The 23,810-nt window shown below is 34.9% G+C and overlaps 1 protein-coding gene across 1 annotated transcript; it reads right to left on the bottom strand.

The window, feature by feature from the left end:
* Positions 1-19,782: 19,782 nt before the first annotated feature.
* Positions 19,783-22,055, bottom strand: LOC147489763 (putative protein phosphatase 2C 53). Its single transcript, XM_086571175.1, has 3 exons — positions 21,490-22,055; positions 20,534-21,046; positions 19,783-20,441 (listed from the first exon to the last, which is right to left on the bottom strand). The coding sequence occupies exons 1-3, from the start codon at positions 21,922-21,924 to the stop codon at positions 20,277-20,279; spliced, it is 1,113 nt and encodes a 370-aa protein (XP_086427301.1). The 5' UTR covers positions 21,925-22,055; the 3' UTR covers positions 19,783-20,276.
* Positions 22,056-23,810: the final 1,755 nt, after the last annotated feature.

Here is a 23,810-nt window from a genome sequence, read left to right as displayed (position 1 = left end):
CATTAACTCATTCATCCCCACCTCCTTGACCATATTTGAGAGTGAAAGATCCTTGAGAGAGAGAAAAAAAGAAAAATAATATACAGCGACTCTTAAAACTTAATAATAGGTTCATTTCTAGGTTATACTACGTCTTGCCCCCAGAGGAGATTTTTCTTTGTAGAATTCAAAGTCTCAAGGAGTTTTAAGCAGTTTCCACCATGAATAAAGACATAAGAAGTCATCATGCTTACAGAAGAAGAAGCCAATAAAGTCTTGTTTTATCATGCGAATATTCATTTAATTCCTCAACGTAATATTTTATGCATACTCATTTCTCCAAAAGTCCAATTAACTACTCGAATCAATTCTCCAAAAGTCCAATTAACTACTCGAATCAATATCATGCGCAAAAGTTCACTACATAGTAAGACTTTAAATAGGCCAAAAGTCCAATTAACTACTCGAATCAATTCTCCAAAAGTCCAATTAACTACTCGAATCAATATCATGCGCAAAAGTTCACTACATAGTAAGACTTTAAATAGGGGCATGTACTAAATTGCATTTTTGTAGTCAATCAATCATACTATGGGAACGGAGATGTTGGAAAATATGTTGAAGAAGCTCTTTCTGCACATCATTCATCAACTCTGGATTTAATGAAATCCTTGCTGGATACTCTTGATTCACGAAGAGCTAGAGCCAAGAGCTTAGCCTCAGCATTACATGGAAAGCTATCTGAAGAAGGTAAGGACGTTTTTTTAATTTATTAATTAGAAGACACTTACAGGACGTTCATCGGGAGAAGTGGGTGAGCTTCGAGCCATTATGTTTGTTGTGGAAGACACAGATGTTGTTAATTGATGATGAGGCCTTTTGGAATCAGGCTCTTCAGTACCATCTTCCTTTACCATATCAAAGGTGGATTGGATTCCTTCGCAAAAAAAAACCCTAATTGAAATTGAAGGAGAAAAAAAATGTGTCGAAAAGAAAGAAACACACCTGTTCTGTTGTTGGAGGAATAATTATCAAATTTAAATTTGATTCAGCAACTTTAAATGAATATGTAGAAGAAGAACCAATAGATATATAGGCCCTACTTTAGGTACAAAATTGACAACCTTAATATTTTTTGCGGATGGATTGATTGGACTGGGGTTTTGACGAAGAGTACTTCACTGCACTACCAACTCTCCAATCTTTTTCCTCCTTGTTCGTTTCTTCACAGGATTCTCACTCTCAACCTTTGTCTCCACTCAGTTTTGGATGAGCAGCATGTTCTCTGTTCCCATTGTAGGGCTTGCCAACAGTGTTGCGGGTGGCTGGGGCAACCTTGGTGGTGGCGCCACCCAACTCCTCATGCTACTGGTTTACTCGCTCATCCATCACCTTGGAGCAACCGCTTTCACCGCCTGGCACATAACGTTCTTCATTCCTGCCCTGTTCCAAACTTTGACAGCATTTCTTGACCTGGTGGAGGATTAATCTCTGATATGATGGCTAAGAGGTATGGGATGAGAGGTAGGCTCTGGAGCCTTTGGGTGGTGCAAACAGTTGGAGGTCTACTTTGTGTGTTGCTTGGTAGAGTGGCCACACTGGAGGCTTCAGTAACTGTGATGATTGCTTTTTCTTTGTTTGTTCAAGTCGCCTCGGGACCCATTTTGAGTAGTTAAACCGTCTCTAGAAGGTATTTGTTATTATTCATCATATATTTTTAGTAGCATCAGGACAAAACAATAAACTAAAGTTTGGGAGAAGTACCTATGTTCATGTCAATTTTGACTCTATGCCAAATGATGTTGTTGAGAGTACAACCAATAGTTGGTGCCATTTCACTTAGAAGATGCACCCAATACCCACTCGTCTTGCAATGTCAAAAGAAACTCAATATACTACACCAATTCAAAACTCTATACAAAAACCTAAGCTATATGCAATAGACGGCAATTCCCAGACAATAGAGATAGTACCCATGAAACTGAAGATATGTAGTAACTATTCTATAGAAACGGTAAATACCTGTTGTTAGTTTGAAAGGCAAATCATAAGAGTTTCGAATTGTGTTCTAATTTATGCTAGGGGCAATTGATCGGCTATGTTGTTATTTACATAGATCATGTATCTTACACATTATGGACTCTTATTAGAAAAAGAGTCGGATGAAAACTCACATGAAAAAATAGAGGTTTCCCAGTGTCAGCAGTAATTAATCATATACCAAAAAACGTTAACCCCGCAACTATCCAAGAAAAGATCACCTTCAGTAGTGAAGGAAGTTTTGAGTAAAAAAAGCTTTAGTCATCAAAAGGGGATTCTTCGTCTGTGCACAATCCAGGAAAGCCTTGTTATCCTATACGCTAAAAATTACATGCAATAAGATTAATTACTAAAAATTACTGTGTTAAGCTTAACTCTGTATAAGGTCAAGCATTTAATATAACCAATATTAAATATCATTTGGAACAACCCAATAACTCACATACACTTTATAATTTGGCATAAAATCACATAGTTGCTCCTACAAATAGTAGGCGAAAGAGTGATAAAAGAAGAGGTAAAAGAAAAGCGGATATGAGGCATAGTTGTGAGTAATAAGAGATGAAGACATTTTACCTACTCGAGTAACTGCTACAATGAGCTAAAGGGCAAGTTTTTCCTATGAGAAAAAAAATAAACTTCATAAACGTTTACATCTTATAGTGGGTTGAAGAAAATTGGTCTGAACGCCTGATGGATTCTGAATTCTAATACAATTTTGCTAAAATTTGCTCAACACTAATCCACATCAGTTTACAACTATTATTTTTTGTATAAAGACTATTGGAGGAAAATAATCAGTAAGATAAGTTGTGATACATTATTTTTTTTGGAATCATTATGATAAGTACTTCTGCATATTAACTCTTAGAATATTGCACGAAATCACCTTGACCAAGGAGCAAATAACGCTTAACAAATGAGACAATATTCTCTCGAACTTATATTGCTTGTACATAACATCCGGTAGATGCTTATCTATCCTTTTCGCAGCTTCCATTACCGAGTTTCAAGGGCATCGGTTTCCCCATAGCCGAAGCCCTCCCCTCCTAGTCGTGGTCCCAAAGAGTAAAATGCTTCTTCCATCTGCAAAGATTCGCCCAAGCTTGGTCCTCACAACAAACCCGAAGGAAATTGATTGACTTTCCAGGTCCTTAGAACTGTTAGGCGGTGGAAGATGAACGATGGAAGCATCCTAGAGTGTAGTCTGTAGCCGCCTCCCCATAGAGGGTCAGCCCAACTCTCCTTCCAAAACCCAACTTCTAACCATTTCAAAAGTGGAGAGCGGACTCTGCTTCTGGCGCAAATTACCTCATAAACTCCTGCACCAAAGAATCGCTGGCGAAAGCATAATGATGAATTGCACCAGCCCATTGCACCACTTTTCATAACCTTACAATCTGTCAATCTCATCCTAACCGTCGGTTCAAAGAACCAAACCGACAACCTCCTCGATGAAAGATAATTCCCTGAACTCACCACCTCCTCCAAACCATCGGAATAGGATTCATCGATTGTGCTTCAAGTACCGCCAACACCTTATAATGCTCCGAAAGCTCATCCTGCCTTCGCAAAGACAAAAAGCGCTTGTCCAACTGTCCCAACTCTAACCATTTCAACCGCATCCTCATACTATCCATCCCTACCTTTAGTACTGGTTTTCCCTAACGGCGGTTGCCCACCCACCACCTTCATTTGACCCGACAAACCCCTCCTTAACGCCTAGATCCATCTAGGTTCTAAGAGACTAAGAAGCGACACGCAATTGATGTCCTCAACCTGGAGCTGCTCAAAAAAAGAGTACTTGGACTACTACTCTGAGGGCTGTAGATTTACAACATCAGTGTTTATACATATGGTTATATATGGCAATTGACTGAAGAGGATATGCTACAAACTGCTCAAATACGTCAAAGCCGTTTTCAAATACTAATCACTTAAGAAATAATCTGATTTTTAATAACTCACTCGAGTCCATTTAGATGCATATTGGTTCCCTTTGAGTTGACCCATGAACAACCATTAGATTTTTCATTTATCGACAGATTAATGGTAGATAACACTACATCGTGCCTTTATCAATATGCATTCACAATCCAATCGATAACATGCATAGGGAACATGAATAGGGATGAAACCTACTTGTTTAAGTACTGCACAACCACTCTTAGTGGAAGTTATGATTCATTACCTTGAGATATATGTCGATTGCCGATAAAGCCCATCGGTCCAATGGCCTCGCGCGATAGTCGCATACCGCACCAATGACAAAATTTTTGGCGGTTTCAAATTAATGTCGGGGAGCAACCTCCGCCGCAAGGTAACCATCAATAAGCTTTGCTACCATTGTGATTGGGTGAGAGATGGTGAACCGATCAACTGGTCATCATCTGCCGACAAAGACGGAGAGGCCCCCCATCCACCGATCCATGGCGGGAAGTGCTCAAGAATCCGCATTACCACAACAACATTATACGATGTTTCCATTGTATGTGAGAAATTGGGCATTAGGAGATCTTCTAATGTTGCTGGTTCAGCTGCATACCAATCCTTCTTTCTAAATTTGATATGCTAGAGGAGCTTGCACGAAGTATCATGGCAGTGCGAAGCAGCCCAAAGAGGAACTTGGTTGTAGTTAGGCCTTTCTGCATGGGCAGTAAATTATCAATCAATTTCTTCTCATTTCTTCGATCTTCGGAAACAACTTTAAGTATATAAAGTAAACCCCATTTGTTCTTAACACTACCAGTACCATTTTTGGATGAAAATTTGACGTATAAATCAGCAAAAGTTAGAGAAGAAGAAGTCTGGGTTTTGTTTGTTTTTCTTTTTTGCTGTGGTGGTAGCAAAGTGTTGTGGTAATGGCGGTGAATAAGAAGCAGTAGGCTTTGTTTTGTTGTTGTTTTTTTTTCCTGCCTGGTGAAGAGTTTTGTTTTTTTTAAGAGTGAATGGAGATAAAATTTAAGAATTGAGATAAGATTTAAAAAAGGTTTTTATCTACTTATCTATGGGCTACGAACAATTGAAATCGCAAAAAAAGGGCGTAAATATGGGCGTAGAATTCATTTTTTTAGGTAAAATCTGATGTGTCAATTCCAGAGAAAAAAAAGGAGCTAACGTGGGTCACTGGGAGCATTCTCAACTACTCAGTATTAATGGTCTTAGATTCATATAGTGGATGGGGGCCTCGAAGAATTGAGCCCATCTTTAAAGACATGTGCTTGCGTAATTGTGTTTGTTTTGAATTATGATTAGTGGGCCCTTTAGTATAGGAGACAAAAAAAAACAATCTAAAAAAGAAAAATGACAAAAAAGCAACGAAGGGATCCTTTTTCTTTTCCTTTTTCAAGCACGTGTCAAACAGATAAGGTGTATGAACGGAATTTTCCACGGCTCACTCGCTTACGCCTCTTTATAACGTAGAATAGATAGATGTCTTTTGTTTCAGTATAGAAATATTATTTTCTCCTCCTTCTTTCCAATGGATTAGTCTTGTGCACGCACTACGTGCGAATTATTTTTTTATTTTAGCAATTACATTTTTAAGAATTTACATTTTATTCCTACTTAAATTTTAATTAGTTTTGTAAAAGTAAATTGTAAATAGTAAAAAATGTTAAAATGGGTGATGATGATAAGAAAAATCATGTTTGTTGGGTGAGCATAGTAATATTGTGAGTGAAAATAAATAACTACACCAAAAATATAGAAATAGTTGCAAATAGCAAAGTCGATAAAACTTTTGGGTGATGATACCAGAGTTCTGGGGTTCGAACCCCGCCAGCATCAAAGAGTTATTGATCTCATTTAACACAGGCTTGCCAATCAAAAAAAAGTTGTAACTTGCATCCATGAGCAGCTTATCTGCCCAATAATTTTCTTAATTCAAATAGTGGATGGGGGCCTTGAAGAATTGAGCCCATCTTTAAAGACACATGTGACATGCCTGTGTAATTGTGTTTGTTTTGATTAGTGGGCCCTTTAGTATAGGAGACAAAAAAGCAAAACAATCGAAAGAAGAAAAACAACAAAAAAAGCAATGAAGGGATCTTTTTTCTTTTACTTTTTCAAACACGTGTCAAACAAATAAGGTGTGTGAACGGAATTTTCCACGGCGCATTCAGCTCACTCGCCTTCGCCTCTTTATAACATAGAATAGATTTTGGGCATTTTGTCTCTTCTGAATACAGATATTTGTAAAAGAAAATACATAAATAAGTAAATTTTTCTTTCGATAGCACTAGTTTTAGTTTGGTAGAAAACTTGGAAAACATATAAAATGAATTCAACTATTACAATTACATTATCATTATAGAGAATGAAATCCATGTTTTGATTGTGTTGACTCAATACGTTTGTATCATAATAATTTTTTGTCTAGATATATCTCTGACGTACAATAATAATACATAGGTTCACGCGACTTTTTTAAGTCACAATGAAAAATAAATTTTTTTCGTCGTGTCATAAGAGGACAAAACATTATAACTAAATTAGGTGAACATATAAACTTTAAGTTTAAAAATAACATATTGCCGATACTTGATCTATGTTGTTATGTATAGCAAAGATACATTTTTTCGTCGTGTCATAAGAGGACAAAACATTATAACTAAATTGGGTGAACATATAAACTTTAAGTTTAAAAATAACATATTGCCGATACTTGATCTATGTTGTTATGTATAGCAAAGATACATATTAACATTGAGGATAGTGTTGGTTCAACTAAAATAGTATTTGAATTAGGGGTGGGAATTTGGCCCTAACGACCCTAACCCAGCCCTGACCGACCCGACCCTAAGCCCTATAAAGCCCTCACAGAGTTTAGGGCCGGCCCGGCCCGGCCCTAATGCCTTCTAGGGTAGGGCTAGGGCTAAGATTCTAAAACATAGGCCCGACCCTAATTCAGCCCTCATTAGCCCGACCCTAACCAAGCCCTAACCGAAACACTTTCACTATAAATACACATACTATAATTGTCCAACTCTTTGTTAAATATTTTCAATTAAAATAACATTGTCCTTTGTAATTTATCACTTACACCCAAGGGTACTTCCAATAACTTGTCTTATATAACAAAACTTGTCAACTTAATGTGAAAACAATGAACACTAGCCTAATAAAAATAAGACTTTATTCTTTTTGATCATCAAGTCAAAGTCCATAACTTATTATTCTCAATTTCTTTTTCTCACTTATTTCTTATAAATTATATTTTTATTCACATCCAAGCCAAGTCTAAAACTAAAGATTTCCTTCCACACCATTAAAGCAAAAATCTGAGCGGACATTTGTAACATAGAAACAAAAACAACCTTTGTTTATGACATTTGTAATCTCAAATCTTTCTCCATCACTTGTTCAAAAGCAAATATTTTCATTTCCATATACAAAGCTTGAATCACTTTTAAATTAGAAGAAAGGTAATATTATATTTGTTTGAATCTATTATAGAAATAATTTATGATATTACAAATAGTTTAACAACTTCCATGACCATTAACCAAAACTATTATGTTTCTTCTTTTTATATCTATTACTTCTTCCTTTTAAAATGATAATATAATTATTTGTCTATGTATTTCAATGTTAAATGTAATTTTAGTGAGGTTTGAGTCAAGGAAGAACAAATTCGAACTCTCGATGTAATTTTGATTCATTAGATTGTGGATGTGCATTTTAAATTTTGGACTTATACGGGATTATTACTTAGATTGGTTGGACTTTGAGTTTGTAGATTATTGTACATTTTGTAATATAAATGAGTTTTAAAAGCGATGTAGTAAAAAAAAAAAATATATATATATATATATAGGCCCGGCCCTAAAGCCTTTAAAGAGGGCTTAGGGTAGGGTAAGGGCTTGAGGTTTAGACTTGTGACCCGGCCCGACCCGACCATATGCTGACTTTAGGACCAGGCCGACCCGACCTAATATTTGAAGGGTTTTAAATGTTTAGGGCCGGGCTAGCCCGACCCGGCCCATTGCCCACCCCTAATTTGAATGCTATTAGCATATACTTTATGTTCCTTTTCTTTTATCAATATGTTTTGATTTAATGTGTAGATATATATTATAATGGATCCTGCATTCTTGTATATTAATTAATTCACAAACATATCAATCCTACTAAAATGTTTTGTTTTCAAAATTTACAATTTGCCCTGACATAATTTTAAACAAGCTTGATACATTGTCAAAAATAAATTAAATATTCAATATAATTTGCTTACTTGAAAATTAAGGTCAAGTTATTAATCCCAAAAGCTTCATGTTTCAAAATTTTCCTGTAGTTCAAAAAAAATAAATTCAAAATAATTAGAGTTGCTCTAAGAGTAATGTACTTGAATTGCAGTTTGACAATATTGTTGACCCCAAAGACTAGGTGAGGTCCTATCTATGTCCCCAAGACTCTCACATAATATATAAATAGAATTGATCATTCATATAAGTTCGAGCTTATGGAGAAATTTGCAATTTAACAAATATAATATCATTTACAAATTAATTAAATAAGTTTATATGTAAATAATTGACTTCATCAGTTTGATAATTTATTTTAGTTTTGAAATTATTTTTTTTATTTAAAACTCTCTTTGTGTATATAGAGATTGTTTCTCATATTGTACCACCCAGGCATCTAGGTGCACATATGTAGTCTCATCTCCTCTACTGAAAGATGAAACAAGACTTAGGGTCACCCCGCCTCTACATCATATTGCACTCAAGCCACCTCTATGAAGATGACTTGCTTTTGCATGCTTTGATATATATACTTTAGCATCCACGCCAAATGTTTTCCTCACCCTACGACTATCATCATTAACACGAACTTAATTGACTATATATGGTGTGAGTGTGATGGTGTCATGAATCTATGCTCAAAGGTAATCATCCATCCTGTGCGGACATTATCGCAGGCAATCCAAATGAGTTTAAAATAAATTTATAAAACTTTGCTACATTTTTTTATTATGTGGTTAAGGCTCACTCCACCTGCATTTATTAGAAGTTGGAACTTACAAAGCCTCCCTCTCAAATTTAGATCGTTAAAGGGAAGCACACAATGGCTTACAAGATCCACAAGCATCAAGCTTGACATAGACGAGAATAGTCACTACAGATATCACAATGGGTCCTCAAGGAAGAAGTGATAGCTCACAATGCTATATATCTCATTGTCCTACTTTTAATTTTGGTCTTGAATTGCTTCACTATCTTTGGGTGATCCTTCCTAAAATGAGTCTGTGTTTTCTCATAACAACTTGTTCTTCCATAGTAAATTATTTGTGTTTCCCTACCCTTTAATTAAGGAGCGAGTCTAATCATAATAACTCTCGATCTTAACCATAAAAGAATTAAAATTGTTAAGACTGAGTAAATTTGAAGAGTTTTCTATACATGGATAATGAAATCCAATATATTTTAAGGTGATTCCCTTAAACGTGTATTACTTAAAGAAGTATCAAAGGCCGGAAATAGAGTTGTCTTTTAGTTTGGAAACTTTGTATGGGATATTTCCACTTATAATCTCTCTTCTTTTTGTTCAAGTGTTGTTCTTGCAACCTAATTTTCATATGTTAGCAGAAAGGGGGTTGCAAGAGTCTCATAAGGGTCATTTTGGATTGGTCCCATGTTTACTTTGGTAGTTTGGTGGAGGGAGGCAAAGAAGCAATGTCAACTGAATATAATATCACTTATGGCGTAGTTCAGGTCACATGCTTAGCTTTTTGTCACTTATAAATTTTCAATCCCCTGAATAATTCGGAAACAACAGTATAAAGGAAGCGAAATTATACTCAGAACCTGTAATGTGGCTAATTGGAGTACTGAACCAAACTGCTTGCAATAATAAAAATTCTAGATCGAGACTAGATGGGGATATATGTCATAGCAAACGAAGCGGAAAAATCTCTGGAGTTAGTAAATAAACCTATAAAGCCTTTAATGGAATGGAATATTCTATAGCAAATAAACGATATTTGATAGGCACATGATCGAACTAAGATTCAAATATGCAATGTCCATGCACAAATAACACAAGCTATTCGAAAGCTAGCTCTATGTATGTTGTCAATGAAGTTGTTCTATAATGTGACCGCGACAATTGATAAAGCCAGTTGCGTTGTAACTAGGATATGATATGGTTTTCTCTTTAAAAAACTACCTAGTACGTATTAAGTAGTACTATACTAAGTGGGAACATGAACACAGAAGTTTGAAAAAGGAAGAATAAGCCTGAATTATTATCAAACAATCTTACTTCATTACATTGAAAATCGACTAAAGAGTCTTTTTGATAGGACCACAAACTTGTACATAAAGTGATTCTAGTGGAAATTAATAAGACATTAAGCAATTCTTAACCTATACTGACTAAAAACAAAACTAAGAATTCTTCTAAGAAACTATAGAAAAGACCCTATTCTATTTAATCTCTCGACCCGCATTTCCTCATAAGATCAAGCCACAAATATGCTTCACACATACTCTTCTCGCCTAAATTGCCATGACGCTTTGCATCTCCAAATTAAAATAAAATGACCAATTATGTGACGTTATATCTTTATTCCACCTCCATTGCAATCTACAGAGTAAGCTATTTATCCGGGGAAAAACAAGTTGTAGAAAACAGAAGCTAAAAATTAAAAGAAAGTATAAGAACCTAGTCTGGTTCTTGCAAAAATAATAGCTGCATTAGTTGAGATTTTTAGGTGATACAAGGTTATTGACATGGTGAAAAACACAAAGAGCTGGACGATGATAAAAAAAACACTTTATTTTCTTTCCTTGTGTCTTCTCCAATGTCCAATTTTATCATTTTCCACTATTGTAACGCCCGTATTTAAAATACGTATTTATTTATTAATTAATTAATTTAATTATTTATTTAAAATTCACTGAATTAGATTTGAGATATGTGGGCCTGATTTTTGGGCCCGAGTCTGTGTTGGGCTTAGGTTTCAAACTCAGGTATATATACATATTTTTTCTAGAGAATAAGGTTTTGAGATAAAAATAAAATAAAAATAAAGGCAGAGATAAAAAGCTTGATTGCCTGAGTGTTGGAGCGCGACGATTCGAACTAGGGGAAAATTCGTGAAGCTTTTAATTAGGTGAGTAGTTATTTTTGCTATTTCACTGAATCTATAGTTTTCCGTGTATCGGTGTATACGGACATATTTCTCTGTCTAAGGTTTCTGTCTATTGTTACTGCTCATTATCCTGTTTTTATTTGGCGTCTTGTTGTATGGTTAAATTCTGTTGAAGTGTTAAACTGTTGAAAACTCTTAAGTGATGGTTCATGAGGCGCGAGCCCCAAACAATCACCCTCTCCTTTATACTAGCGAACTGGGATAATGAGGTGGTGTGGATATTTTTTTATTTGAACTGGGGTATGGTGTTATTTGTTGGTTGAAATCGGTGGTTACACTGTCGGGGTTCATGGGTGAAGGGTGTTGATTGAACTGTGTTTAGAATTGGTTGTTGGGTGAACGGTGGTTGTTGATTTGTTATTTTGGTTGTGTAATGGTTTGGGGTGAGTCTGCGTAGAAGCTCCGGAGGAGCGTTAATGGCGGCACACCCATACATCCTCTAGTAAAATAATTCGAACTGTTATTCGGTTGATTTGGTTGGTTGATTGATGATTGGTTGAAGTGGGGTAGTGTAGTGTGTGTGAGGGCGGTCGAATGAGGTGCTGCTGATGTTCTGGAGGAGCGCTAATGGCTGCGAATTTCAAATCTAGTTTGAGGAAGAGTTTTGATTTAATGATTTTAGGTTTTTGCTTTTGTTAAAGTTTAAGGGGTTTTCATGAGGATTAAAATCGGTGGGTTAAGAGGGGAGGACGAGTGGTGGCCGATTTGGTGGCTAGTGGAGGGAGCTGGTGGTAGCTGATGGAGAAGATGACACTGTTGGTCGGTTTGGGCCTTGGGCCTTAGCTAGTTTAAGTTGTTGGGCCATTTCATTTTAAGTTGTGTTGGGCCAGTTCATTTCTTTTTGGTTTGGGGCCAGTTTCTATTTTTATTCTGGGCCGACCCATTTGACTTAAAATGGGTCAAAGTGAGTCTTTAAGGGTTTAGACTTTTGGGCCTTGGTTTCGTCCTTGATTTTGGGCTTTATTTTGGTTAGTTGGATTAGGACCATGGGTTGAACTGTTTTACCTACGAGTTTGCATTAGGACCTGTTTGGATGAATGCCGAACTGGTAACAGTTGGGTTTGATCGTTGACTGTGGAATGTTGACTTTTTTCAGATTTTCACATATTTAAGAATATGGACAAATGTAGTAATAAAATGTTACCGAAAATTGTATAACCTTGTTTGTCATTATCTAATTAAGATTTGTCGTAAGTAGTGTGTAAAGCATATAAATATTGGCACGTAACAAGAGGGGAATTCTTATAATAAGACTTAGATATATACGTTTTTATGAGAATTAAACTACATACGGACTCAGATTCATGGACTTTAGTATTGGGCTTTTGACAGTTGATCAGTTTGACTTGACTTGTGATTTGGACTCGAATAATTATGTGTGATGTTTGGACTTGAGTTGTTCTTTCTTTTTAAAGTCGTTCCATTTTGACATTGGTAGAATGAACTTATATTTTGATTATTTATTTAATATTTGTATGGTGCACAAATGGAAATAATGTGTGCTTTTGATGGGGAATTGAGTTCACATAAATATATTGAAGGAATACATTACATGATCGATTACTACTATGAGTTGCTACTTAAATGAATTGTAGTATTTATGAAGGCTGGAGATATTTCATATGGTGTAGTGCAATATATGATTGACACGTGAAATAATAAGTTTTTAGATTTGATATAGAGATACTTGAATATCGTCCAATAATTAGTATTGGCATGTGATAATGTGGATTGTATTATAACGAGAAACGTTGAGCTTCAGTACAATTAAGTATACTGGCATGAGATAGAATAAAAATTATTCTGAGATATAAAGGTATGACATCTGAATAATTACGTAATGAAAATCCTAGAACCTAGCTACCATAACTCATGTGATTTGGCCATAGTGATATGATGGGCATATGTGATATGATTGGCCCTTCTGGCGTTTCAGTGAATTTGAATGGCCCTTTGGGCGAAAGTAATTTGATTGGCCCTTTTGGGTTTGATAAATGGAATGGCCCTTACGAGCCGAATAGTGGCTTGATTATTCCGTTCGCAAAATTAGAACGAGACGCGCGATATTTTATGCCGAATAGTGGCAATACTCACATAATGACTTTCATGTGAGGGTTACCTGGTGTGCGGCATCCCGCTTATGGTAGCTACCCACGGAGTGGTTCATTATGTGAGGGGAGGCATGTGGATCTACATGTTCGGCGTTGGGTAGCAATTGTGGTAGCCAGGGAAACTAGGTAAGACATAGATACGACGTGATTTTAGGGACATGCAAAGAAAACTTTAATTAATATAATTATGGTAATGTGTTGGTTAATGATATATTTTTAGATAGATGATTGTATATGATTTTGCAGAAGGGTGGGTCAAATTAATTACTTGTGCGGAGACGACCCACTCTGTAATTGAGCATGAAATGCGGTAAGTATAGAATATGCTTGGCTGGTTATTAGTTTAATTAGAACCTAAGGCGCCTCGGTGGAGGAACTAAATGCCTTTTTATTATGTGTATGGTTTGTTGTGTGGTTAGTGAGAAGTTAAAGCACCTCAGTGGAATAACTAACTGCCTTACATGCAGGGCCGTTCCTGAGTTTTCAATGGCCCTGTGTAAACGGCAAAATGTGGCCCTCTTTCAGTCTTCCATCAACACAAATTGGATGTGTAAAATCATCAATGAAGCTTTCAAAGTTAATTTTATTTAAAAATTTATTTTCAATAGATATTAACGCTAGCCCATTTAGACTTTCTTGTGACATAGTTGATCTAAGGTATAATTTCAATAATTTTCATTTTAAAAACTTCTTTCTGCATACGCGACAGTAATGGGAACAATCAACAAAATTTTATAAGCTATGAATGCATTAGGAAAACAATCATGTCATTTCAAGAAATCAAGTTAGGTGAATAATATTAGACTAGATTACTTTGGAATTAAATTGAATTATTTAAATAATATTTAAGAAAAGGAAAAATTGATTTTAATCTCTAACTTACTTGAAAAATAATCAAAATTTAGATGAATAAATAATTGAAATTGATCAAAGTGAAAATTAATACAAATCCACAATTGTAAAGAAAGAAATTATTGAGAATGAGAGGATACTAGATGGTCATAAGGTGAATGAGGGGGTTTTTTTTTAACTAATTCTTTTTGTATTTAAGTAATTGAGGACAACTCAAGTAATTAATTGAGTGATTTTCAAAAGAAAAACGTTATTAATTAGGAAGAGAGAGATTCAGTCATTGAGAAGATCTCCTCATCTATTATATCTATTGTTATTTTCTTTTTTTATGAACATAATTAATGAGAAAAGAGAATATGAGAGAATCGACTGTTTACGGTGAAATTTTCAGTTTTGTGGGTTTTTCATAGGTTTGGACTTTTGATTTGCGAAATAATTTTTTCCCACTAAAACTATATTTTTGGGCCTTATATATTGGGGCCTCATGGCGGTCGCCACATGGCACCTGCTTTTGGCCGCGCCTACATATCGATATGATTGTTTTTATTATTGGAAGCTAAGGCGCCTCAGTGGAGGAACTATCTGCCTTAATTATGGTACTTAAAGATGTTGTATTAATCGTTGGAAGTTAAGGCGTCTTGGTGGAGGAACTAACTGCCTTATTTATTAGGTATATATATGTATTAGTATGATTTGTATTTTATGGCTACTCACACCAGCATTGTTTATAATGCTGACCCGATTTGCATGTTTGCTTATCGGGTGTGTTCATTAAATGAACATAGTTGATAAGTCTTGACAGGTTTAGTGTTGAAGAAGGTTGGTTGCTGCTTGTGGTTTGCATTAGCGTCACATTTCAAGATATGTTTTGTTTTTCCTTGAGGTGATATAGATTTTCAGTTGAGATAATGTTATTTGTATTTTCATTTGTAATTTTAAATAAAAAGTTATTGAAAAGAGATTTGTAACCTAATCCTATTTGTGAATTTTTGTAATGAAGATGACTTTTGTTTAAGTTAAAATTTTTATTGGTTTTTAATTATCCGCATATTTAAACTGTTTATAGGTTTTTGGAAGTTGAGAGTGCATCACACCTCGAAAATTGAAGAGTCGGGAACAAATATTGTTTTTCCGAATTCTGTCGAAATTCGGGGTGTGACAACTATTTTATCTTGACATTATACAGAAGGAACCTTTTCTCCTACATTATCATCAGTTACAAAGCCAAGTACCTCTCCATCAATCAAACTCCCCCAAAATTTTATACAATGAAGAAATTAAGTTTAGCAATGAAGAAACATGGTTTCATGATGAAGAAACACGATTCTATTATGAAGAATCACTCTCTTTCTCATTTCGATTGATTGTTGTGAATATTTGTTTTTGTTTTATTGATTTTTCTTTCTTCTTCCTAATTTAAATAAATTGGGTTCCCGTGACTATGTAAATTTGTTTTCACATTGAAATTTAAGTATGCAAATTTATTTTTACATATTGATTTTTCTCAGTAGATCCCGTGACTTACTATGTAAATATGGTTTTACATAATCGTTTTAGTATGCAAATTTATTTTTACATAATGATTTTTATGTGCGGGTGTGAGTCTGTAACTATGTAAATTTGTTTTTACATAATTATTTCAGTATACAAATTTATGTTTACATAGTGATTTCTCTGCATATCTCATGATTATGTAAATTTGTTTTTACATAATCATTTTAGTATGCAAATTTATTTTTACATAATAATTTTTATGTGCGGGTGTGAGTCTATGACTATATATGTAAATTTGTTTTTACATGGAAATTTCAGTATGCAAATTTATGTTTACATAGTGATTTCTCTGCATATCTCACGACTGTAAATTTATTTTTACGTAGAAATTTCAGTATGCAAATTTATTTTTACATAACAATTTTTCTCTCCAAATTTATTTTTACATATTGATTTTAAATGAAAATTTAATTTTTACATATTGATTTTATATTAGAGATGTTTGTGTTCTAAAGAATTTTGATTCAGCGATATCATTGCTTGACATATCTTGTGTGATATACGTTCTCCCATTGCGCCATAAACGAGTGTTGGATCTTGTTTATTTTGAGTAACAAGTGTTGGATCTACAAATCTACAATCATATTTACTTTTTCTTTTTAATGTTCCAATCATTTATTCTTCTTTTTTTCCATTTCAAATTTTTTTGAAGATAGAAATTTAATCTTTGTGTGTGTGTGTTTTTTTTTTTTTTTCCCCGTGGAAAGAGGATGTAGAAGGAAAGAACGTGGATCTTTTGGAGGTGGAGGGGTATTTTGGTCAGTTTTCAATTGTGGTTTAGCATTTTAAAAAATAGGAGGTTTTTATCATTTTGTCCATGTAAAAGGGGTTTTTATGTAGCCAGTTGAAGATAGAGAGAGATTAAACGCAAAACCTGCAATCCGTTGTGAAGTGATTTCTTTAAAAGTCACACTTGAATAAGAGAGTTTGAGAGGTAATGGAATAGCTAGAATGGTTTCAATTTGGAAACTATCGGCATAACAATTCTCTATCCACCCTCTATTGCTGACTCTCTGCCGCCTCTCCCTTTTCTCTCGAGGGAGTGACTCTCAAGAACAAAACCGGTCGAAAAAGTAACTCTTAGGCACCATTTTTTTTTAATCACTCACAAAGACCGGGTAGATGAAAAATCAAATATACCCTTGACTATCGCGAAATAAAAAATGGTTCGGATAGATGAAAAGTCAAGTATACCTCTAATGCGAAATAATAAACAGCCCGCCTAACCGAAACGACCCGGTGTATATAATATGAACAATGATTGTTTATACCTAACATTATTCATATATCAACATAATGTACGATCAGTAAGAACATCTATTGGAATATGAACAATCATTGTTCCATACCTATTTGGGATATGAACAATCACTGTTCATACCTCAAACATGAGTTATGAACAATTAATGTTCATATGAAGTCAACATTAGGTATAATCAATTCAGTTTGGTAACTATGCGTGCGCTATGGATCGGGCCGACAAGTTCATATGCCACTCCAAGTAATGTCCTCTATAGTTCTGAAAATGGTCATTTATGTTTTGAAACTTGTGGTCACTGCAATTGGCATCTCTTTTCTTTCTAAAAGGGACATCACTCCGAGTGACACCGGAGTTTAAAATTCAAATGTCTTACATTTTTCCATTGGAAACTATCACGTGTGGATATTTGTATTTTGTAGTCTATATATTAGTGTGTAATCAGAGTTGCAAAATCCTAATGACACCTATGTGAAGGTGCAAGTTTACACCCTCCGGTAGAGATGCCTTTGCTATTACTAGGTCTGTTTATGCATTTAGCTGATCAGACTACTAGGTCGGCCAAAACAGAATAAAACGAAAAGAATAAAAGAATAAAAACACGAAAAGAATAAGAATAACTGTATTATTTGAGATTGTTTGGTCATACGAGATTGTTGACATGATTAAAAATACGAAAACCTGACGTTTACTGAACAAATCTTCATCTTCTTCCCCAACGTCTTCTCTACTGTCCAAATTTATCACTTTCCACTGTCCTGTCTTGACATTATACATAAGAAATCTTTCTTCTACATTATCACCAGTTACAAAGCCAATTGCCTCTCCATTATTCAAACTCCCCAAATTTTTTATTGGATGAAACGTGCCAAAGCTTTTTTTTATCCATATTCTCCTATTAACATCTTCCAAAATCCAAACCCTACGGGGAAACCAATCCAAAGTAAGACGTATCGTAGCTAGGAACCATCCATCTCGGTCAGCCGAAAGCCAGAAGAAGAGAAGCTGTCCTCACTGGATGGTTTGAACCATTGAAATCGTTATGATAGTATATATACAAGATCCCATTAACAGATATTTTTTCAGAGAAAGCAGAGTGGAATGGTGTTGGTGCTATAGTACTCCATGAATCACTTGAAGGAACACCTAGAGTTTGTACGTGAAATACCGCAGATTGGCCTTGGGTATCAAAGAGCAGCTCTGCTAGTTTGTATGTCATTGTAGATGGAACAAAGACAAGATCTTGGACCCATGAATAATATCTATCTTTACATGGAGGAAGTAAAATCATCTCCTTTGTTACGGGATTTATAACACAACGACTCTTAGAAACTTGATCTCTGCACAGTAGTAGACCACTGCAAGAACTTAGGCACGTTAATGTCTTTGGAATCACGGTTATTTCTCGAGGATTGCTAGCGTCCAATCCTTTAAAGGCCACGAACCTAAATTTAGTATTTCCGTCAATGACAATCACTTCTAGTAAACCAACTTCAGATCGAGGGATATGGGAAATAATGAAAATTGGATTAGAGACAACTGTTTGCATTGATACTTGAACTTTTTGTGAAGTGTATCGGCAGGGACTAAGTTAAAATATTGAACATTACATTGGTATCGAGACAAGGCACGATACCCTTCCTTCTTCTTGATAGCTTCATAGGGGAGTAAATTCTAGTCCATCTATCTTTACATGGAGGAACTAAAATCATCTCCTTTGTCCCGGATTTATAACACAACGACCATGAGCCAACTTGATCTCTGCACAGTAGTAGACCACTGCAAGAACTTAGGCACGTTAATGTCTTTCCAATAAGCAATCATGGTGAAGGTGTACTTGCACTCATCCTAACTATCGATGCTAGCGTCCAACCTTTAAAAGGCCACATCAACCCGAACCTAACCTATGTAGATATTTCCGTCAATGATCCATCACGTTGGTAAATCAACTTCAGATCGAGGGATATGGGAAATCTCTGAAATTGGATTAGAGAACAACTGTTTGCATTGATACTTGAACCCGTTGTAAGATATCGGCAGGGACTCTAAGTTAAAATATTGAACATTACATTGGTATCTAGACAAGGCACGAATATCATATCACACCTTTACACTTCCTTTTTATTGATTGGCAAGGCAGAATACCCTTCTCTCCATCTTCTACTCTAGCGACTTGTTCTTCCATGAAGTTTTGGCTATCTTCAATTCCCTTTACCTAAGCGATATAAACAAAGGGAGAAAATTTTGGATTTTGGATAGGCTGACTATATTTGGTGGTTTTCCCATCTTACAAGGAATCCACCTTGTGCTAGAATCCGTTTTGAGGTGCTGCGGTCAAAAGTGATACTGAACGGGTAGAGAGAGCTAATAATTTCCTCTGAGACGTACCTGAATAGAATTTGATTTATTTGTTTTATATTTGGAAACTACACTTTATACAAAATAGAAAAGAAGTGGGTCAAATAGGGCAACTGCAAGTAAACACGCCTTGAACAATAACATTGCTGGTAGCTACTACTAGCAGCAAACAAATGAGACCAAATTCGAACTGGTTCTAGATTCTAAGGGTTTGCCGGAAGATGGGTCGGGCGTATATAATTTGATGTGTCCAAAGGCAGGAAGGCATGATGATGACAAGAAAAGTTACCAGGCACACAATAAATTAGAAGACACATGAATTTAGTTACTTGCAAAGGGAGTAATTAACAAACTTACGAGAAACTATGTGATGAGATGTTAGCATATGCATTATGGAAACATGCCCACGGCTTCAGGTGCTTGTCGCCACTAGATCAAAATATCATCTTTACAGCTAAATCAACAATGCTGAAGAGTCAAAATTAATGAACATATATCTAAAGAAAATGTCATGTGCGCAACAGAAGATGTTTGAATAAAAAGAAACATCCATATTGGCCGGGTTTAAACTTGGGTAAATCGATCAATAACCTTCAACCTACCGGATTCTCCCCAACCTAGAAGTACCATTTCCCAGAGTGTACTTGGCATTCATTGCTGTAATTTAATCTAATGAATTAATTGCCACATGGTTAGTTGTTTAAAAAACACTTGCAACATATACTCCTTTCATCTATGTGAAAATGATTTCTGATGCTCATAATACTACAGGTCAATTCGGAATTGGGTAACCCAGAGATTGATAACATCAGAACAGTATCGAGTTACAGCCGACTTATTTGCTGAACTTCTAGGTTATTTGCTGTCAGTTTCTTGAAGAAAAAGCCAAAACCTTGCGAGCAATATATGATTTGCCAACGATGTTGCCAATTCTTCTATCAATGTCACAACGATCTTGCAAATTCTTCTATCGGAAAAAGTTTCGCAATTGGATTACCATCACGCTTATATCATCTAGAGAGCCTCGCTTTACAGCTAGTTCTGCAAGTCTTTTACAGGCAGACAACGCTGCTGGCTTAACTGAGTCAACACACAAAGGTCGAGTAATATCTACTGCCTCCTGATTAGAAACCTGAAAAAAGATGAGCAAATAAGTAAAACTAGAAAAGACGATCGTTTATTTCATGAAAGAATCCAGAACTAAGACTTGAAAACTAAAGTTACCTTATCCCATAGACCATCGGAAGCTAGGAGTAAAAACTCGCAGTCTTGGTTTATGCTAACAATTTTAGTCTCTGGTTCTGCAACTACCCACTGCTTCAGGTGCTGATCTCCAATTCCTCTTGATACAGCTAGAGACCCTTGTAATCTCCAAACACCATGCCGGCAGTCCACATACCCACCCTGGGTCTCAATTCTTTGCCTTTCATCTTCCCTGGAAGGCCGGTGATCAGATGTAAGGGCTTCCGCTACCCCTCCTCTGCAGATAACAGCACGACAATCCCCAGCATTGGAGACAATAAGATCACCTTTACTTATCAAAGCAGTCACACAGCAACTGCCACCATGTACATTTTCCTTCAGAAAGTCTAAATCTGTTGTCAAGTAGCCTTGGTTAATTGCGTCAACAACATCCGTTCTTTTTGTCAATTCATCCATAATGTTCTTGTGCAAATGCTCTTTCGCAAATTCTGCAGCTTTTGCACCTCCATGCCCATCAAAAACACCAAAAAATGCCTGCAATATATCCAAATAACCCAAGATATAATTTAGAATCCAAACCGGAATCAATCACAAGACTCTTATATAAATTGGGCTGCGAGCCTATGACTGTATGAGGTACCAATGTAATTCAAATAGGGTAATAGCATGTGTCCATGTACAATGGGGCTTTGAAGCTTCCTATTAGGTTACCACTTAATAAAATTCTAGTGAATGATACTAATATCTAAATTAATTCCATAACAATCCTTCTTTTTGTAGACCATCTAATCCTTCTTACAATCACTTGAAAGTACCTAAATTATACTCTAATTAAATTCTAAATTCCCCTTTTTTTCTTTCTTCAGAATTCCATATTCTTTAAATCTCTACATATAAACTAATCATATTGTTTTTTTCATGTCAACTCTAAATTAACAAAAAAAAAAAAAAAAAAAAAAATCAGACATAAAGCTTACCTGTTTAGAAGAATCCCCGTGAAAATTATCAACAGCAGAAAACCGATCTTCCATTTTCTCTCTCTTCCCTCTTTTACAATAAACAGACCACCCCTCCCTCTCAACTTCAATCTCTCTTTCCTCCTCACTTCCCACCTTGTTATTTACATCCATACCCCCAAAACTCAAAGAAGTAACTGGTATATCAATTCTCATAGGCCTCTTCCTCTTTAAAACTGAAGAGTTATTATTAGTAGTAGTAGTAGTAGTAGTAACATTAGTATTACAATCACAATAGTTTCTTAATCCACTTGGTGACGATGAAGATTTCTGTAGACGTAACCGAAAAGGAGAAGAAGAAGAAGAACACGGAGAAGAAGAAGATGATGAAAATCCATGATGATGATGATGGGTTGAGGGCGAGAAAACTGGAGAAGATGCAACGGCACAAGACATGGTTTAGTTTTTTTGTGTTTGAACTTTGAAGAGAAGTGATGAGAAATGTTTAAGGTTTTAAAGAGAAGAGATTTGTTTTTGGGTCAAAGGTTTGAGTGGGACCCGGTTTTAGTGTGTGTTTTGACTGTTTAATTATTCAAACCTAAACAATGGGTGCCGGTGTTTGGAAAACTTCGTTTCTAAGGTTTTCTATAGGGGTACGTGGCGGGTTGGGAGAGGATGGTGAATGAACCGTTGGAGGTGGGTTGTTGACCGTTTTAAGTGCCCCCAATTGAGTGTTACTACCGTTGATTCTTCAGCCGATTTTGTTGTCTTTTATTTATTTATTTTTGTTGTTTTAAATATAAGGATGCCCTCACTTAGGTGCAACGGGTCAGATTTTAAGAGTTATGGGTTTTATTATTTGTAGTTCTATCGGTTTCATTTCTCATCGATTTTAATATAAGATTTATAGAACTCAATCCAAAACCATCAAAACCAACAATTTTTTATCGGTTTCGGTTCTAATTCGGGTATTTATTATTTATTATGATTATTAAACAATTTCAATCATTTAAACACTAATTTTGTTATTATTATTTATTTTTTCTTTTCATACATAATAATATTTTATGTATAATTAGTGATATATTAACAATCATATTTACATCAATCTATAAACATATATCAATCATACACGTAAATACATTTATCATTCGTGTGATAATTTCAAACTTTGATATAGAAATTAAAATAATCAAATATCTAATCCCAAAATTTTGATTTTTTTTTACATGCATACACATATATTTGTTTCCTTATATTAACTCGATCGTGTACACATGCAATCAAATATATTTGTTACCTTGATATATTTTACGTCATACATATATATTTGTGCACGTGTATTAACTCACATTTTAAATCGAACATGTGAGTACATATGTCTTACAATTACTTCTCATAACTAATTTTTAACATTAACACTATATATTAGTTTATAATAACTGTGTGTAGCATAATATATCAAACATGTGTATCCTATTTAAATATACACGTGCATAAATTAATAAATATAAAATATATTAGTTAATTCATAATATACACATTAACATTATTATTAACATCTATGATACACTTGTTTAACGTATTATTATAAAATATACATTTAACAACACACATTCACTATTATGCTATATATATTTAATAGACTTTACACGTAAAAAATATATTTTTATATTATAATGTATAAGTTTGAATATCTTAAATGTAATATAATATTAAATTTTAGATATCGAAATCATAATAATCGGTTTCAGTTTCGGTTCAGATACCTACGGGTTTTTTATTATTCGATTATACAATTTTAGTTCTTTATCAGTTTGGTTCTTAATTATCCATTTTAAATGGGTCTAATTTTTAAGACCCACAACCAGAACATTTGATTTCGGTTCGATTCAATTTCGGATAACCGGGTTCCCATTGGCACCCCTACCTCTATTATTGTAGATTTTGTTCGTTATTAACGATGATTCAGTTCAGTTGTTATTAGCTTACCAACATGTATGTAAACTATAAAGTGTCCGAAGAGGGTTTAGAGTGTACTGCCTGAAATTTTGAATCTCTGCCTGCTAGGATTCTACAAATTCCGAAAATGAATTCTCAATTCTTTCTTTATTTGGAATTCAAACAAACATTTGTTTTAGGTTTTCTAAAAATGGATTGTAATTAGCATTTTGTTAGAGATCATGGAATTACTGTACCAATTTCATTTCCCAATCCTGTTCGCTAGTGTCTGATTTAGATAATTGGTAATCTTGGATAATTTATTTGTTCTTATGATATGCTCTTCTAACTAAATTAGAAATCACCCAATTATAAATGTTTAGTTTCATTTTGGTACAAAA

Source organism: Coptis chinensis, chromosome 7, assembly GCF_015680905.1.
Source record: "Coptis chinensis isolate HL-2020 chromosome 7, ASM1568090v1, whole genome shotgun sequence".
NCBI lineage: Eukaryota > Viridiplantae > Streptophyta > Magnoliopsida > Ranunculales > Ranunculaceae > Coptis > Coptis chinensis.
Note: the sequence above shows the minus strand (reverse complement) of the source record. Positions and strands in the feature narration are given on the sequence as shown.

Excerpts from the sequence above, each read along its gene's own strand:
- LOC147489763 (XM_086571175.1), bottom strand. The coding sequence starts at position 21,924 with ATGTCTTGTGCCGTTGCATCTTCTCCAGTTTTCTCGCCCTCAACCCAT. Across the intron at positions 21,047-21,489 it reads ACGGGGATTCTTCTAAACAG|GCATTTTTTGGTGTTTTTGA; the intron begins GTAAGCTTTATG and ends GATATATTGCAG. Across the intron at positions 20,442-20,533 it reads CCGATGGTCTATGGGATAAG|GTTTCTAATCAGGAGGCAGT; the intron begins GTAACTTTAGTT and ends ATCTTTTTTCAG.